Raw genomic sequence first — 19484 nt, 5'->3', positions numbered from 1 at the left:
GACTCCACACAAGCCTATGCCCCCACCTGACATTTCTCACCCACTATCACCGAGCCATTGAGCAAGACAGAGTGTGATTTGAAGGCAGATTCCTTAAGTGAATGATTATACAATAAACCTCCCACCCACTTGGAAGCAGTCCGCACACAGGGCATGGCCCATGTTTCTTCTCCAATAACCCTCTAACCCTGCCACATTCACAGGGCCATGTCCTCATCCACTTTTTTTCATCTAATTGCCAAAAAGGTATGGGGGCACTGGTTTCATTTCCTTGCCTCCCCTTCTCCTGAACAGCCATCTCTGAGGTTCTAACTGAGCTCAGAGGGGGTCACTGAGGCCTTGTCCCCACCATAAATCTTTCTGCTGGCCATGTCACTATCTCACCACTCTTGAAGTCTTTCTTCCCTACCTCTTAAAAATCTGTTGCAATATTTAAGAAAACCAATCAAGTAAAATCTTAACCTTAAAAGTTGATCAGACCACACAAAAGGGAGACTGTCAGAATGGAGTCTTTACAAATATGCTCTTCACTGGTAAACTTTAAAAGCATGAGTTTGTTTTTAAAGTAAAGAGACAAGGAATACAAAAAAACAAGCATAGGAATATTGACATCAGATAAGGGGGATATTAAGGGATTTTATTTCATGATAAAAGTAAACTCTGTGCAGAAAATACAAGAATCATAAACCTTTGTGTACCAAGCAACCTAGCATGTATATATATACATATATATATATATATATATGTGTGTGTGTATATATATATATATATATAAAGCAAAAATATTGGAATCCAAAACAACCAAAATTCAGTTAGAAGGGATCTTTTAAGATATCTTTGTCAAAATTGGACAGATTCACTAAAAATCTCTTTAAAATAGAAAACTTGAATTATACAATCAACAAAGTCAATATTACAGTGGCAAACAGGCCCTTAAAAATACCTTCTTAGATGTATCCATGGAATATTCACAAATGTTGATCACATGGTATCCAATATACATGCCACTAATGACATATGACTACTGAGCACATGAATTCCGTTTAGTTTACATTGAGAAATGGGATAAGTGTGAAATGTATAAGATTTTGAAGACAGTATGAAAACTGAAAATGTGCATCTCATTAAAAATTTCATACTGAATAGATGCTGAAAGGATTTTTTATATTAGAAATATATTATTACAATTAATTTTATATGTTTTCTACTTTATTTAAAAGGTACCTACTAGATAATTCTACATTTATGTTGCATTGTACTTCCATAGACAATTCTGTACTAGATGACAAAGAACACTTATTGAGAAATCAAAAGCTGTGACTTCATGCAATAAAGTCCTCTAATTTGAATACAAAATAATTTGTGAAAAGTAAGGGGAAGGCTAAAAATCTTAACTATATTATTACATTATAAATTAAGAAACAGCCTACTAGGTGGTCATTAAATAAAAGTGGAAATCAAAAGCTGAAATCAAAATTCTCTTAAGAACAACAAAAGGAAGAGACATGTATACCAAAACCCAACCAATAGGAAATGTTTTATTTACAGCTGTCAACACCAAAATGCTTCAACACAAGGATGACATCGTCAATTTTTGAATAAGTTCCAGTTAACAAAATAAAATTTAAAAGAGCAGAAGGAATAAACAAAGTCAAAAGGTGTTTCTTTGAGAAGACCAATAAAATAATTCAATCTCTCATAATTCTTTAGATTAACAAAGAAAGATAGAGAGCAAACAAATAAAAGACTTAGACTTTGATCTTTCATCTTAGAGAAGAATTGCAAACGCTAATTAAAAGAGTCAAGTCTAAGGGTAAATAAACCAGATAAGTAAAGGTGACAATAACTCAAAATTCAAAAGAAAGAACTAAAGACACAAAAAGCATAAATTTGAGCCTATCCTGTATAATACATGACAAAAATCACAAGTACTGGTCTTTATGCCCCAAATACATTGGCATCAACATGTCTAAAGGAAAAACAGAAATACAGGCAGACATTCTCATAAATACATAGTATTTCAAGGGCTTAACCCACAAAAAATTGCAAGTCTACAAGAGCTACAAATGTCAAGATAAACAACAAAGTAACTGCTGGGGTTGAGTGGTGGAGATTGCCAAGGGTCAAGGTAGATTCTGCACCACAAGGATCATGGACCATTAAGATTAAGTGAGGCTGACAGCCAGTCTCTAGAAGACACACCTTGTCCACCTGGGCAATATTTAGATTGTAGTAATAATGGTGATAGAAATATTTATTGGGTGATTTATTATTGGGGACTGATTATGATGAAGCTCATCCAGCTAAGAAACAACATTGAAGATTTGAACAGATGCAGTTAACTCCAGAGAACATATTTACAAACTAAGAGAAAATTGCTACAATTCATTTAAAATGTCTTCCTACCTTTCAGCAATATTAAAAATATAGTAGATGAATATATATTTATTATGTAAAAAACACAACAAAAAAGGGGGAAAATCAAGTAAGAATGGATACTTCCTGATTGGATCAGAAAGAAGGATGAAAATGAGAGCCATTTATAATAATACATTCATTAATAAAATGAAGTACAGAGTAAGAACACAACACCTATAAAACACTTAACATCATGGGAGTCATATAAATTAGGTGCACAGGACATAAAATGGGCTGATTTCCCTATGAAAGTGATAGTTGGCTCAGTGGATTAAGAAACAAAATCTAGCCCCCAGAATTCAAGCCAACAAATCCAAATACTGAGGATTAATGTAAAATTCCCCAGAAATTATAGGTAAAGCAATATGGTCCACTATGGAAACCATTTGTGAACATTCCTGACAAACCCTTTTCCAATTACACTCATATCTCTTCATCCCTGATCCAACTTCACTGGGTTCTTAGTCTCATGGTTTGATCTCAATGACCCCTACTACCATTCTTTCATGATTTCAGTGTCCGTAGTAGAAAACCCATTTTACATACAATTTCCATAATGCCTTCCCAAATCTAGAATATCTACACACTCTACTCCAGAACTAACTACAATCAGGAACCATCCTGTCAGAAAAGCTAAGAAATGTTGGAATTCATTATTTACATTTCTGATGGGAATCCCCTTTCTTTCCTCTCTGGCACTGTCTCACTTTCACTTAAGTAATTGAACGTTTTTGAAACTTCTGCCTTCATTGAGGGATTAGATCCTGTAGTCACATCTCTATCTCTTCCAAGACAAGACCGCTAAGACCTATCCTCTCAACAAATGCATTTGGCTGGTTACTTTGACATTATTCTGAACACCAGTAATCAAAAATCCACACATGGGTCAGTTCCACAGTGGGATCAGCTTTTCTGCTCCTACTTAGCAATAGAACATTGAACAACTATGAACACAGCACCTCAACAAATGGATGTTCTTGCTTGAGCCTCACTCGTGGCTTATCAGTCCTATTATAGAGCCTCACACCTGCCTTTCCCTTCCTCTCAGTGACCGTTCCAACTTATCCACACAACTGTGGACACTTTAACAATGTATCTCCACTGCTAAACCAGGAGAGAGACATAGACATCTTCAGAGAGATTAGTAGGCAAGTAAGCACTTGAAACAAAGTTAAAAACTGATTGGGTAAAGGCACCCATACAGACCCAAGGCAGTAGCTTTCTGTGGGCACAGTTTATGCCCCAGTGAAGGCCTCGTGGGCATGATGGACCTGGGATAGTCCATCACAGTCTGCTCTGAAGAGCCACACAGATCCATATGTGAAAATATCCACAGGGACATCTGTCTCTGCAGGAGCTCAGAGGCAAGGCTTGAGTAGAAGGAGTATGAAACATGGCAAATGTATTTCAGTATCAGAGAGTAGACCATGGTCTTGACCTGCTGCAGGAATGTCATGTGGTCTGAATACATCGTTAATAACCTAGGAATATATGAGGAAGGGTTTGGGCACTGTGTGTCCTCAAGAGCTAAGTCACATGGAATGAAACACAAAAAAATACACAGCAGGAATAGACAGGTACTCAGCCAGCAAGGACCCACAGGAATAAGTGGGGTCTGTTAGAACCCCATCAAATGAGCTGGCATTCAGGGACCTGATAAGCTCCTTGTCACACAGGAGCCCTGTACAAGATGTATGATAGAGACTAGATACATTTTTCAACATTTCTAGACTTTTAAAAAACATCTTCAGATAGTGAATTTGTTCAAAAATAATTTGCTTCTGGCCTGCCAAAACATGGTCACATTCTTCCTGGGTGTAGGGAATGGCATAGGTTTTCAGGGTGAAAAAGTCAGCTACTTTGATGTGCATGTTCACCTCTGGCAGGATAGACAGCAGCCTGGTGGCCTCTAACGCTGAGCTCCTGCACCAGCTTCTGCATGCTGTGCGAATGGCTGCCTTCAAAGGGCAACACAAGCACCCTCCCACTCTCAGCCCAGGGCCCAAGGCCCAGGAAAAGCAGGGGCTCCATGAGCAGCCACAGGGGAAGCTGGAGGCCAGTCACTATCCTAGTGGAATCCACGGTGGCTGACTCCAGAGAAGCCTCTGCCTCCACCTGAAGTTTCTCACTCACTTATCACTGAGCCATTGAGCAAGACAGAGTGTGATTGGAAGGCACAGACCCTCCTTAAGTGAATCATTACCGAATAAATCTTTTACCCACTTGACAGGCCCTTCTCTCTGCACACAGGGCAAGACCCAGGTTACCTCTCCAATAAACTCCCCTGTCCCTGAACCTTCTCAGGGCCATGCCCTCGTCCACTCTCTTATCTTTCATCCAATTGCCCAAACAGGTGTGGGGACACTGCTTTCATTTCCTCGCCCCCCACCACCTTGTGAACAGCTGTGTCTCACGTTCTAACTGAATTCTGAGGAAGTCATTGATGCCTTGTCCCCATTTTAAACTCTCTGCTGGCCATGCCAGTATCTAAGCACTCTTGAACTCTTTCCTACCTGCCTCTTAAAAAATCCATTGCAGTATTTGAGAAATATTCACAAGAGCTAACAGGTGGAAACAGCCCAAATGTCCAATCACTGATGAAAGCAAAACAATATGTGCTCTCTTCATACAATGGAATATTCTTCAGCCATAAAAAGGAAGGTCTGATAGAGGCAATGACATGGATGAACCATGAAAACATAATGCTGAAAGCAACTAGACGCAAAGACCATATATTGTATGATGCCATTTACATAAAATATTCAGAATAGGCAAACCCATAGTAAGAGAAAGAGATTGACCATTGCGATGGGCTGGGTGGAGGGAGAAAAATGGGGAGTGCTGCCTAAAGGGTAGGGGGTTCCCTTTTGGGGTGACAAAAACATCTTGGACCAGATCATGGTGATGGCACACAACATTGTGAAAGCCACTCGATGCCGTAGAATTGCACACTTTACAATGGTTAAAATGGTAAATTATATGTTATATGTATTTCACAGCAATAAAATAAAATGGTATAGCCTCTTGGAAAATAGTCCAGAAGTCGCTCAAAAAATAAACATGTAGTTCTATAGTTCAGCAATTTTGCTTTGTCAGTACAAAGCTTATATACCCCAGAAAAACATGTTTTTAAATCTAATCCAATGCATGTGAACCCACTGTAAGTAGGACCTTCTGATAGGACTATTTCATTTAAGTTGTGACCCACTTGAGCCAGGATGGGAACTTAATTTTATTCCTGGAGTCCTTTATATATATATGGAATGAATCAGGTAAAGACAGAAAGGCAATGGAGAAAGAAGATGCAATCATAGAAGCTGGAAGGAAGGAAGAGACCAGCAGATACATTCACATGCCTTGCCATGAATCATGGCAGCTGGTCTTCAGGAAGAAAATATCTTTTCCATTTCTCAGGCTCTAACAATAAGCAAATGAATTGCCATTATTTAAGCCAAAGCCATTTAATGGCACTCCTTTGAGCAGCCTAGGAAACTGAAACACATTCCTATACATATGCCCAAGAGAATTGGAAACATATGTTCACACAAAATCTCTATGCTAATATTCATAGCAGCATGATGCATAAGAGTCAAAAGTAGGAAAATCCCAAATGCCCATCAGATAATGAGTAGTTTCATAAAACGTGGTATATCCAGAGAACTGAACACTATTTGCCAATAACACATAAGGTTTCAACATGTAAAAACCTTGGTAAGTCAAGGGAGCCAAACATTTGTAAACAAGACCTTTGCAGATAACAGGTGAGTCTTGAACCATATGACTAGAGGGGAAGGGAGGATGCGTTATACAGGGGAAGGAGGGGTGCCATCATGCAGCAGTATGCCCAGGAAGGAGAGACCACCACGTGACAGAAGACTGCCATCACCAGTGCATGCTGACCACGGGAGGAAGCCTGCTTAGCTGATGTCTTGATTTTGGACTTCTAGCTTAGAGACAAATGCTTGTTGATTAAGCCAACCTATTGTGCAATATTTGTCACAGCAGCTCTGGCAAGTGAAGACAACTATTAAAAGATAAATCAGTCTTTTTCCACCTCTGTTCCTTCTCTTCTGTATCAAATAGGGAGACCTTCCCCACTATGGGAAATCATTCATCTGACTCTCTATGAACTAATTCCACTTTCTCATCCAACTTTCTCAGTAAATGCACATTCATTTCATTTTCTCTCCTCCCACTCTCTTCTGAATCGTTTCAATAGAACTTCCTTCACAATTAGTCTAGTGACACTACCATCTCAGAAGTTGTCGGTGGCCTCATTAATGACTACAATAGCCTTTTCTCCACTTTTATCCCATTCAGTTGAATTTTGGGCTCTGTAGTATCTTCTAAATGATTTCTGCCTGTTACTCTGCAACTGGTAGTACACCCAAACAAACCCAGCTTCACAAGCTCCTTATTTGTTTTGTTTTGTTTTGTTTTTCTCCACTCAGGGGATGAGAAAAATCATGTAAAGCCAGTGAGAGTCCTTATTTGGGATATCAATATTTGATAAAATTCAGAGAAATTTTCTACCTTGAGGATTTTTGAAAACAAAATTATTTGTTGAAACTGATTGTGGCCATATCTAGGGGGAGGCAAAGGAAGTAACTAACCTGAAACAGGCCAAAAATGAATTTTTAAAAAGTGTATATTAAAAGCAATAAAGACAGCCACACAACAATGGCTCAGCAGCAAGAATTCTCACCTGCCAAGCTAGAGACCTGGGTTCGATTCCTGGAGCCTACCCATTCTTCCCCCCCCAAAAAAAACCAGAAATAAAATACAATCATGACTTAGATATGCTCTCCCAGAATGAAGGCAAGGAAGGTTGGGATAGAGAAGATAAGAAAGCTGAGGTGAAAGATGTTAGTGATGAAGCTTGGAGAATAGGAATCTGTGGATGATAGGTGTTTCCAAGTTATAAATCAGAGCAAAAAATTCAATGATTTAACAGAGGACAATCTTCAACCTTTCAATAAACCTGGGTTTAACTTTAGGCCTACTGTGAACAGTAGGCAGAATAATAACTTGATAAGTCTCAATCCTCAGAACCTGTGAATATGCTATTTACATGAGAAAAGGGATTTTGCAGGAATGCTTAAATGAAGGGTCTTGAAATAGAATACCCTGGATTATCTGGGTGGGACCAACGTAATCACAAGGGTCCTTATAAATGAAAGAGGGAGGCAGAAGAGTTAGAGATTTCAGGAGGCTGCACTCCTGCCTTTGAAGAAGGAGGAAGGAGGCCAGGAGTCAAGGAAGGTGGGCAGCCTCTAGGAGGTGGAGAGGGCACTGAAACGTATTATCCCTAGGGCCTTCAGAAGAAACAGGGTCCTGCACCTTGATTTTATTCCAGTGAGACAGACCTCAGCCTTCTAGACAATAAATGTGTAAGATAATAAGTTTGGGTTGTTTTGAGCCACTAAGTTTGTGGTCATGTTACAGCAGCATTGGGAAACTAATCCACTTTATTGGGGCAAATTTTACGCAAAAACATCAATCGCTAGAATATAAGAATAAAACAAGGAGCAGGAAGTATGCTACTTCTGAAGGAACCAAAATGAGACTAGTTTTGGGTTTCTCCTGTACACTAGAAAATACCAACTGATAACAAGTAAATAAATCTGTACCCAAACAAATTGGCAATCAGCGTGGAATAAGAGATATTCTCAGGTATATAATGACTTCCTAAATTATCAACTTATTGTATTCCAGGAAAAATACTTGAAGATATAATCAATCTGATACCAAGATGAAATAATAATAAAATAAAAAAGCAAACCAAGCACCTTGGTGGAAGAAATGCTTAGCATTTTGTTTTCATACCAGAGTAGAGAAATGTGTGCTTGACTGAAAGCCCCGGGAAAGAAGCAACAGGAAAGATATGACACCTTTCTATTTCCAGAAACATGGAATTCCAAAATTAACAAGGAAAAATAAAGCAATAAAGAGAATGAGCTTACACTAAATTGAAAGAATAAAATCAGTCATGCACTTTGTGTGAAGAGATTAAAGTCTTATGCTAAAAGAGACAGTCAGATTGGAGTTTATTTAAAAATGTGCTCTTTACAAGTAAACATGTGAAAATATGGGTTTCTTTTTAAGGTAAAGGGACAAGGAATACAAAAGTAACAAGTATACCAATAATGATATCAAATAAGGTAGATGGTAATGGATATTTATTTAATGACAAAAGTAAATTTTGTGGAGAAAATACAAGAATCATAAACCTATGTGCAACAAACAATCTAGCAAACATATTTGATATATATATATATATATATGATTCATACATCAAAAATTTTTACAATTCCAGAACCTGACCAAAATTCAGCTAAAAAGAGATATTTAAGATATTTTAACTGCAGAGATTCAGGAGATTTTTTAAATAGAAGAATTGATTTATGTAATCATGAAGTCTGTATCACAGCTATATTAGACTCTTATGAAAATATACATTTTTATATGTATCCATGATATTCACAAATATTGATCATATGGTGTACAATATACTAGCCACTAACTAAATATGATTACTGAGCATTTGAGCTGTGTTTAGCCCACATGAGATATGCTATAAGTGTAAAATATATACAAGGTTTTGAAGACTTAGTAAGAAAAAAAAGAGAATGCAAAATATCTCTAATAATTTTATACTGAATACATGCTAAAAGGATAATACTTTCTATATTTGGATAAATAAAATGTGTTATTTATATTGATATCATATGTTTATTTTTACTTTTTTAAAAGCATCCCTATTAGAAAATTTTTAATTATACATGTGGCTTCCATTATATTTCCATGGATAATTCTGTACTAGACCGCACAGAAAACTTCTTCAGAAACTATCAAAAGCAGTGACTTTATGAAAAAGTTCTCTAATTCTAATCCAAAATAATTAGGGAAAAAAGGGAAAGTTCAAAAGTCTCAGCTATACATAAATTTAAAAGCACCTCCTAAATAACCATGAAATAAAATTGAAAACTGAAATTAAAATTCTCTCAAGAACAATGAAAGTGAGGGAAATGTATACCAAACTCTAACCAATGGAAAAAGTTGCAGAAATAGCCTTCAACAATGTGATGCTTCAATGCAAGGATCAGATAATTAATTTTAAAAATAAGCTGAAATATGCAAAATAGAATTTAAAAATGCAGAAGGAATAAACAAAACCAAAAGCTGTTTCTTTGAGAAGACCAACAAAAGAATTCAATCTATCATAAGCTTTTAAATTGGAAGAATGATAGGAAAAAAACATATAAAATACTTAGAATTTCACTTTCGAGAAAAAAAAAACAAGGCTACTAAAGGAGTCAATCTAAGGGTAAACTGAACAAATAAGCAAGAGTGACAATAACTCAAAATTTTTTAAGAAAGGAAGAATTAATGGCTCCAAAAATCATAATATTGAGCCTATCATGTATAATACACGAGGAAGAGCACAAGTAAATGATATCTTATGCACCAAATGAATAGGCATCAATATGTCTAAATGAATAACAAATACAGGCAGACATTCTCATAAATACACTTGTATTTCAAGAGCTTAACCCACAATTGCAAGTCTACAAGAGCTACAAATGCCAAGGAAAACCAGAAGGTAACTGCTGAAATTGAGTTGTGGACATTGCCAAGGGTCAAGATAGATCCTGGACCACAAGGATCATGGACTCTTAAGGTCAAGTGGCAGACAGCTAGTCTCCAGATGACACATTTTGTCCACTTGAGCAATATTTAGATTACAGCAATAATAATGGTGATAGATAATATTTATTGGGTACTTTATTATGGGGGACTGATTATGTCAAACTCATCCAGCTAAAAATGGCACTGAACATTTGAACCAATGCAATTAACTCTAGAGAACATATTCACATAGACTCATGAAAAGAATAGAAACAAATCACTTAAATACCTTCCTACCTTTTGGCAGTTTTACAGATCCAGTAGAGGATATATATTTATCATTCTAAATATACAACAAGAAAACAAAAAAATATTAAAAACAAAGGAAATAAATGAAACAAAATATAAAAACAGAAAAAATAAAAACACAACAATAAAGGGGAATATGAAGTATAAATAGATACCTTCTGATTTGATCAAAAAGAAGAATGAAGATGAGAGTTTCACGAAAAGTAAGGCATTCATTAATAAAAAGAAATACATATCAAGAACACAACTATAAAAGATCTAACATCGTAGGAGTTATATAAATTAGGTAAATAGGACACAAATGGGCCAATTACCCTATAAAATGATAGTGGCTCAGTGGATTAAGAAACAAAATCCAGCCCCAAGAATTCAAGCAAACTAATCCAAATACAAGAGGATTCATGTAAGATGCCTCTGAAATTATGGGTAAAATAGTAGTACTACCACAAACAGTTGGGGTGGTGTAGGATTGGTTCGGTGGGTTGATCAACCTTTCTGACAAGCCCTTCACTTACTACACTTCCATATCTTCATGCTGATGCCAGCTTCTTGGGTTCTTAGGCTCATGGTTTGATCTCAATGACCCCTACTACCATCCTTTCATGATTCCAGTGGCCCAAGTAGAAAACCCATTTGGAATGCAACTTTCATGATGCCTTCCGAAATCTGGAATTATCCACACACACAACTCCAGAAACCAACTACAAGTCAGGGACCATCCTGACAGAAAAGCTCAGAAATGTTGGATTCATTATTTTTCTCCTGGTGGGTGAACCCCAGTCTTCCCCCTCTGGCACTGTCTCACTTATATTTAAGTTATTCAATCTTTTTGAAACTTCAGCCTGCATTAACTGATTCGATCTCCCCAAAATCACATCTCCATCTCTTCTAAGACAAGACCTCTAACACCTATCCACTCAACAAATGCATTTTGCTGGTTCCTTTATCCTTCTACTGAACACCTATAAGCAAAAATCCACACTTGGGTCAGTTCTCCAGCTGGATAAGCTTTTCTGTTCCTACTTAGCAATAGAAAATTGTACAACCATGAACACAGCACCACAACAAATGGATGTTCTCGCTTGAGCCTCACCCATTGCTTATCGGTTCTATTATGGATGCCCACACCTGCCTGTCCTTCCTCTCAGTGACCATTCCAACTTATCCACACAACTGGGGACACTTTAACAATGTATCTCCACAGAGACTGTAAAAGGGAGAGAGAGACATAGACATCTTTAGAGAGATTGGTAGGTAAGTATTTGAAGGAAAGTTTTAAAAACTGATTGGGTAAAGGCACCCATACAGACCTGAGGCAGTGGCTTTCTGTGGGCACAATTTATGCCTCCAATGAAGACCATGTTGGGCATGATGGGCCTGGGATAGTCCATCACAAAGTCTCCTCTGAAAAGCCATACAGATCCGTATCTGAAAATATCTGCCGGGGACATCTGTCTCTGCAGGAGCTCAGAGGCAAGGCTTGCGAAAGGGGAGTAAGAAACATGGCAAATGTATTTCAGGGTCAGAGGGTAGAGCATATTCTTGACCCGCTGCAGGAACGTCATGTGGTCTGAATTCATCGTTAATAACCTAGGAATATATGAAGAAGGGTTTGGGCACTGTGTACCCTCAAAATCCAACTCACATGGAATGAGACGCAAAAAATACACAGCAGGAATAGACAGGTACTCAGCCAGCAAGGACCCACAGGGGTAAATGGGGTCTGTTAGAACCACATCAAATGAGCTGGCATTCAGGGACCTGATCAGCTCTTGGTCATGCAGTAGCTCTTCACAAGATTTTTGATAGAGCATAGATGCATTTTTCAGCATTTCTATGCTTTTAAAAAATGTCTTCAGATAATGAACTGGTTCAAAAAACATGTTAACGTGAGCTGCCAAAAGATGGTCATATTCTTCCTGGGTGAAGGGAGTAGCATAGGTTTTCAGGGTGAAAAAGTCGGCTCCTTTGATGTGCATGTTCACTTCTGGCGCGAGGACGACAGCCTGGTGGCCTCTGGTGCTGAGCTCCTGCACCAGCTTCCGCATGCTGAGCCAGTGGCTGCCTTCTGTGGGCACTACCAGCACCTTCCCACACTCAGTCCAGGGCCCAAGATCCAGGAAAAGCAGCAGCCCTGGGAGCAGCCACAGGGGAAGCTGGAAGCCGGTCACCATCTCCTCAGAATCCACGGCGGCTGACTCCAAACAAGCCTGTGTCTCCACCTGAAGTTTCTCACCCTCTTATCACCAGGCAATTGACCAAGACAGAGTGTGATTGGAAGGCAGATTCCTTAAGTGAATAATTATAGAATAAACCTTCCACCCACTCAGCAGGCCCTTCTGTCCGCACACAGGGCGTGGCCATGTTCCCGCTCCAATAAACTCCCCTGACCCTGCCACTTTCTGAGGGCCGTGTCCTCATCCACTCTCTTATCTTTCTTCCAATTGCCAAACAGATGTGGGGACACTGGTTTCATTTCCTCTCCTGTCCTTCTCCTGTGAACTGCCATCTCACAGGTTCTAAATGAGCTCTGAGGGGGTTACTGAGGCTTTGTCCACACTGTGAAATTCTGCTGGCCGTGGCACTATCTCACCACTCTTGAAGTCTTTCTTCCCTGCCTCTTAAAAATCTATTCCAATATTTAAGAAAGTCAATCAAATAAAATCTGAACCTTAAAAGTTGATCAGAGCCGCACTAAAGGGAGACTGTCAGAATGGAGTCTTTATGAATGTGCTCTTCACTAGTAAACTTTAAAAGCATGAGTTTGTTTTTAAAGTAAAGAAACAAGGAACTCAAAACACAAAAAACAAGCATAGCAATATCAACATCAGATAAGGAGGATATTAAGGGATGTTATTTCATGACAAAAGTAAACTCTGTGAAGAAAATACAAGAATCACAAACCTTTGTGTACTCAGCAATCTAGTACATATATATATATAAAAAAGCAAAAATATTGGAACTCCAAAACAACCTAGGTTCAGTTAGAAAGGGATCTTTTAAGATATCTTTGCAAAATTGGACAGATTCAGTAAAAATCCCTAAAATAGAAAAATTGAATTAAACAATCAACAAAGACAATATTACAGTGGCAAGTAGGGTCTTAAACATATATTCTTAGATGTATCCATGGAATATTCACAAATATTGATCATATGGTATCCCAGTATATGAGCCAGTAACTACATATGACTATTGAGCTCGTGAATTGTGCTTAGTTTACATTGAGAAAGCTTATAAGTGTAAAATACATAACAGATTTTGAGACAGTATGAAAAATGAGAATGTATATCTCATTAATAATTTTATACTGAATAGATGTTAGTTTCAGTATAGCATCTATTTGAAAGGATATTTTATATTAGAAATAAAATATATTACTTCAATTAATTTTATATGTTTTCTACTTTATTTAAAATGTACCGACTAGGAAATTTTACATTTATATTGCATTGTACTTCTGTAGACAATTCTGTACTAGATAACAAGAAAACTTATTGAGAAGTCAAAGCTGTGACTTCATGCAAAAAAGTTCTCTAAATTGAATGCAAAATAATTTGTGAAAATGTAAGGGAAAAGCTAAAAAACTTAACTATATTATTACCTTATAAATTAAGAAACAGCCTCCTAGATAGCCATTAAATAAAAGTGGAAATCAAAAACTGATATTAAAATTCTCTTAAGAACAACAAAAGGAAGAGACATATACCAAAACCTAACCAGTAGGAAAAATTTTATTTACAGCTGTCAACACCAAAATGCTTCAATGCAAGGATGACATTGTCAATTTTTAAAATAAGTTCCAATTAACAAAATAAAATTAAAAAGAGCAATAAACAAAATCAAAAGCTGTTTCTTTGAGAAGGCCAATAAAATAATTCAATCTGTCATAATTCTTTAGATTAACAAAGAAAGATAGAGAGCAAACAAATAAAAGACTGAGACTTTGATCTTTCATCTTAGAGAAGAATTGCAAAAGCTACTTAAAGGAGTCAAGTCTAAGGGTAAATAAACCAGATAAGTAAAGGTGACAATAACCCAATTAAAAAAAGAAGAATTAAAGAGACAAAAATCATAATATTAAGCCTATCATGTATAACACACACAAAAATCACAACAAATGATCTTTATGCATCAAATAAACTGACATCAACATGTCTAAAGGAAAAACAGAAATATAGGCAGACATCCTCATAAATATACTTGTATTTCAGGAGGTTAACCTAGCTCTTGTAAGTCTACAAGAGCTACAAATGTCAAAACAGACAAGAAAATAGCTGCTGGGATTGAGTTGTGGAGACAGTCAAGGGTCAAGGTAGATCCTGGACCACAAGGATCATGGACCATTAAGGTCAAGTGGGGCTGACAGCCAGTCTCCAGATAGCACACCTTGTCCACCTGGGCAATATTTAGATTGTAGCAATAATAAAGATGACAGGAAATATTTATCAGGTGATTTATTATTGGGGGTCGATTATGACCAAGGCCATCTAGCTAGAAAAATGGCACTGAAGATTTCAATGGATGCAGTTAACTCCAGAGAACATATTGACAAACTAAGAGAAAATAGCAACAACTCATTTAAAATGTCTTCCTACCTTAGAGCAGTATTACAAATAGAGTAGATGAATATATGTATTTATTATGTAAAAAAACACAAAAATAAAGGGGGAACATCAAGTAAGAATCAGAAAGAAGGATGAAAATTAGAGTTGTTTATAACAATACATTCATCAATAAAAGGAAGTACAGAGTAAGAACACAACACCTATAAAACACTTAACATCATGGGAGTCATATAAATTAGGTGCACAGGACATAAAATGGGCTTATTTACCTATGAAAGTGATAGTTGGCTCAGTGGATTAAGAAACAAAATCCAGGCCCCAACAATTCAAGCCAACAAATGCAAATACTGAGGATTGATGTAAGATTCCTCAGAAATTAAAGGTACAGCAATAGTGTCCACCGCGGAAACCAACTGTAAACTTTCCAGACAAACTCTTTGCCACTTACACTCATATCACTTCATCCTGACACCACCTTGCTGGGTTCTCAGGCTCATGGTTTGATCTCAATGACCCCCACTACCACCCTTTCATGATTTCAGTGTCCCAAGTAGAAGACCCATTTTACATACAACCTCCATGATGCCTTCCCAAATCTGGAATATCCACACACTCTACTCAAGAAACCAATGACAAAGTCAGGGATCATCCTGTCAGAAAAGCTCAGAAATGTTAGAATTCATTATTTCAATCTCTGATGGGAACCCTCAGTCTTCCCTCTCTAGCATTGTCTCACTTCCACTTAAGTAATTCAACCTTTTTGAGACTTCTACCTTCATTGACTGATTAGATCATCCTGTCATCACATCTCCATCTCTTCCAAGAGAAGACCTCTAAGATCTATCTTCTTATCAAAGCACTTTCTGCTTCCTTTATCCTTCTACTGAACACCTACAAGCAAAAATCCATACATAGATCAGATCCTCAGCTGCTTCAGCTTTTCTTCTCCAACATAGCAATAGAAAATTGTACAACCATGAACACAGCACCTCAACAAAAGGATGTTCTTGCTTGAGCTTCACTCATTGCTTATTGGTCCTACTATGGACCCTCACACATGCCTGTCCTCCCTCTCAGTGACATTACAACTTAGGCACACAACTGGGGACACTTTAACAATGCATCTCCACAAAGACTGTTAAAGGGAGAGAGAGACATAGACATCTTTAGAGAGATTAGTAGGTAAGTAAGCACTTCAAAGAAAGTTTTAAAAACTGATTGGGTAAAGGCACCCATACAGACCTGAGGCAGTGGCTTTCTGTGGGCACAGTTTATGACTCCAATGAAGACCATGTTGGGCATGATGGGCCTGGGATAGTCCATCACAAAGTCTCCTCTGAAGAGCCACATGGATCCGTATCTGAAAATATCCACCAGGGACATCTGTCTCTGCAGGAGCTCAGAGGCAAGGCTTGCATAGGAAGAGTAAGAAACATGGAAAATGTGTTTGGGGATCAGAGGGTAGAGCATGTTCTTGACCCACTGCAGGAATGTCATGTGGTCTGCTTCACTGTTAATAACCTAGGAATATACAAGGAAGGGTTTGAGCACTGTGTACCCTCAAAATCCAAGTCACATGGAATGAGACGCAAAAAATACACAGCAGGAATAGACAGGTACTCAGCCAGCAAGGACCCACAGGGGTAAACGGGCTCAGTTAGAACCGCATCAAATGAGCTGGCATTCAGGGACCTGATCAGCTCCTTGTCATGCAATAGCTCTGTACAAGATGTATAATACAGCATAGATACATTTTTCAACATTTCCAAAATTTTAAAAAACATTTTCAGATAGTGAGTTTGTTAAAAAATATGTGGCTTCTGGCCTGCGAAAACATGGTCATATTCATCCTGGGTGTAGGGAGTGGCATAGGTTTTCAGGGTGAAAAAGTCGACTCCTTTGATGTGCATGTTCATTTCTGGTGCAAGGATGATGGCTTGGTGGCCTCTGGCACTGAGCACCTGCACCAGCTTCTGCATGCTGAGCCAGTGGCTGCCTTCAAAGGGCAACAGGAGTACCTTCCCACTCTCAGCCCAGGCCCGAGGACTAGGAAAAGTAGTAGCTCCGGGAGAAGCTGCAGGGGAAACTGGAGGCTGGTCACCATCTCAGCAGCATCCACGGCAGCTGACTCCACACAAGCCTGTGCCTCCACCTGAAGTTTCTCACCCACTTATCACCGAGCCATTGAGCAAGACAGAGTGTGATTGGAAGGCAGATGCCTTAAGTGAATCATTACACAATAAATCTTCCACCCACTTGGCAGGCCCTTCTGTCTTCACACAGGGCAAGGTCTATGTTCCCTCTCCAATAAAATCACCTGACCCTGCCACCTTCTCAGGGCCATGTCTTCATCCACTTTTTTTTTCATCCAATTGCCAGACAGGTGTGGGGACACTGGTTTCATTTCCTCGCCTCCCCTTCTCCTGTGAACTGACATCGCTAGGTTCTAACTGAGCTCGGAGGGGGTTGCTGAGGCCTTGTCCCCACCGTAAATCTCTCTCTTGGCCGTGGCACTAACTCACCACTCTTGAAGTCTTTCATCCCTGACTACTGAAAATCTGTTGCAATATTTAAGAAAGTGACTCAAGTAAAATCTTAACTTTAAAAGTCATCAGAACCACACTGAAGGGAGACTGTCAGAGTGTAGTCTTTACCAACGTGCTCTTCACTAGTAAACTTTAAAAGCCTGAGTTGTTTTTAAAGGAAAAAGAGACAAGGAATACAAAAAACAAGCATAGGAATATTGACAGCAGATAAGATGGATATTAAGGGATGTTATTTCAGGATAAAAGTAAACTCTGTGAAGAAAATACAAGAATCATAAACCTTTGTGCACCAAGCAACCTAAGGAGTGTATATGTGTGTATATATATATATATACACACACACACACACACACACACATATCTATAAAGCAAAAATATTGTAACTCCAAATCTTAACCAAAGTTCAGTTAGAAGGGGATTTTTAAAGATAGCTTTGTCAAAATTGGACAAGTTCAGTAAAAATCTCTTTAAATTAGAAAACTTGAATTATACAATCAACAAAGTCAATATTACAGTGGTATATAGGCCCTTAAAAATACCTTCTTAGGAGTATCCATGGAATATTCACAAATATTGATCACATGATATTCAATATACATGCCACTAACGACATGTGACTATTGAGCACATGAATTGTGCATAGTTTACATTGAGAAATGGGATAAGTGTAACATGTATAAGATTTTGAAGACAGCATGAAAAATGAAAATGTGCATCGCATTAAAAATTTTATACTGAATAGATGCTGAAAAGATATTTTTATATTAGAAATAAAATATATTACTTCAATTAATTTCATATGTTTTCTACTTTATTTAAAAGGTACCTACTAGGAAATTCTACATTTACATTGCATTTTGTACTTCCATAGACAATTCTGTACTAGATGACAAAGAACACTTATTGAGAAATCAAAAGCTGTGACTTTATGCAAAAAAGTCCTCTAATTTGAATACAAAATAATTTGTGAAAAGTAAGGGGAAGGCTAAAAATCTTAACTATATTATTACATTATAAATTAAGAAACAGCCTACTAGGTGGTCATTAAATAAAAGTGGAAATCAAAAGCTGAAATCAAAATTCTCTTAAGAACAACAAAAGGAAGAGACATGTATACCAAAACCCAACCAATAGGAAATGTTTTATTTACAGCTGTCAACACCAAAATGCTTCAACACAAGGATGACATCGTCAATTTTTGAATAAGTTCCAGTTAACAAAATAAAATTTAAAAGAGCAGAAGGAATAAACAAAGTCAAAAGGTGTTTCTTTGAGAACACCAATAAAATAATTCAATCTCTCATAATTCTTTAGATTAACAAAGAAAGATAGAGAGTAAACAATAAAAGACTTAGACTTTGATCTTTCATCTTAGAGAAGAATTCCAAAAACTACTTAAAGGAGTCAAGTCTAAGGGTAAATAAACCAGATAGGTAAAGGTGACAATAACTCAAAGTGCAAAAGAAAGAATTAAAGACACAAAAATCATAAATTTGAGTCTATCATGTTTAATACATGACAAAAATCACAAGTACTGGTCTTGATACACCAAATACATTGGCATCAACATGTCTAAAGGAAAAACAAAAATACAAGCAGACATTCTCATAAATACACAGTATTTCAAGAGCTTAACCCACAATTGCAAGTCTACAAGAGCTACAAATATCAAGATAAACAAGAAAATAACTGCTGGGATTGAGTTGTGCAGATTGCCAAGGGTCAAGGTACATTCTGAGCCACAGGGATCATGGACCATAAAGATCAAGTGAGGCTGACAGCCAGTCTCCAGAAGACACACCTTGTTCACCTGGAAAATATTTAGATTGTAGTAATAACGGTGATAGAAATATTTATTGGGTGATTTATTATTGGGGAATGATTACGATCAAGGTCATCCAGCTAGAAAACAACATTGAAGATTTGAACAGATGCAGTTAACTCCAGAGGACATATTGACAAACTAAGAGAAAACAGCAACAATTCATTTTAAATGTCTTCCTACCTTTCAGTA

The 19484-nt window shown here is 37.5% G+C and overlaps 1 protein-coding gene, 1 long non-coding RNA gene and 2 pseudogenes across 3 annotated transcripts in view; 1 reads left to right on the top strand and 3 right to left on the bottom strand.

Moving 5' to 3' along the window:
• Positions 1-12674, bottom strand: part of LOC143678259 (UDP-glucuronosyltransferase 1A3-like) — a 40686-nt gene extending 28012 nt beyond the window's left edge. Inside the window, exon 1 of the mRNA XM_077155484.1 lies at positions 11667-12674. Within this exon, the coding sequence (XP_077011599.1) occupies positions 11667-12530 (864 nt within the window). The 5' untranslated portion in view covers positions 12531-12674. The remainder of the gene's footprint in view (positions 1-11666) is intronic.
• The window catches only part of LOC143678263 (uncharacterized), a 338248-nt gene that overhangs the window by 113398 nt on the left and 205366 nt on the right, over positions 1-19484 (top strand). The gene's annotated exons all lie outside the window — the stretch shown is intronic.
• Positions 1788-8591, bottom strand: LOC143678262 (UDP-glucuronosyltransferase 1A3 pseudogene; annotated as a pseudogene).
• LOC143676873 (UDP-glucuronosyltransferase 1A3-like) lies at positions 15976-17052 on the bottom strand (annotated as a pseudogene).

This window comes from Tamandua tetradactyla, chromosome 3, assembly GCF_023851605.1.
Source record: "Tamandua tetradactyla isolate mTamTet1 chromosome 3, mTamTet1.pri, whole genome shotgun sequence".
Taxonomy (NCBI): Eukaryota; Metazoa; Chordata; class Mammalia; order Pilosa; family Myrmecophagidae; genus Tamandua; species Tamandua tetradactyla.
This window is presented reverse-complemented; position numbering and strand designations above follow the sequence as displayed.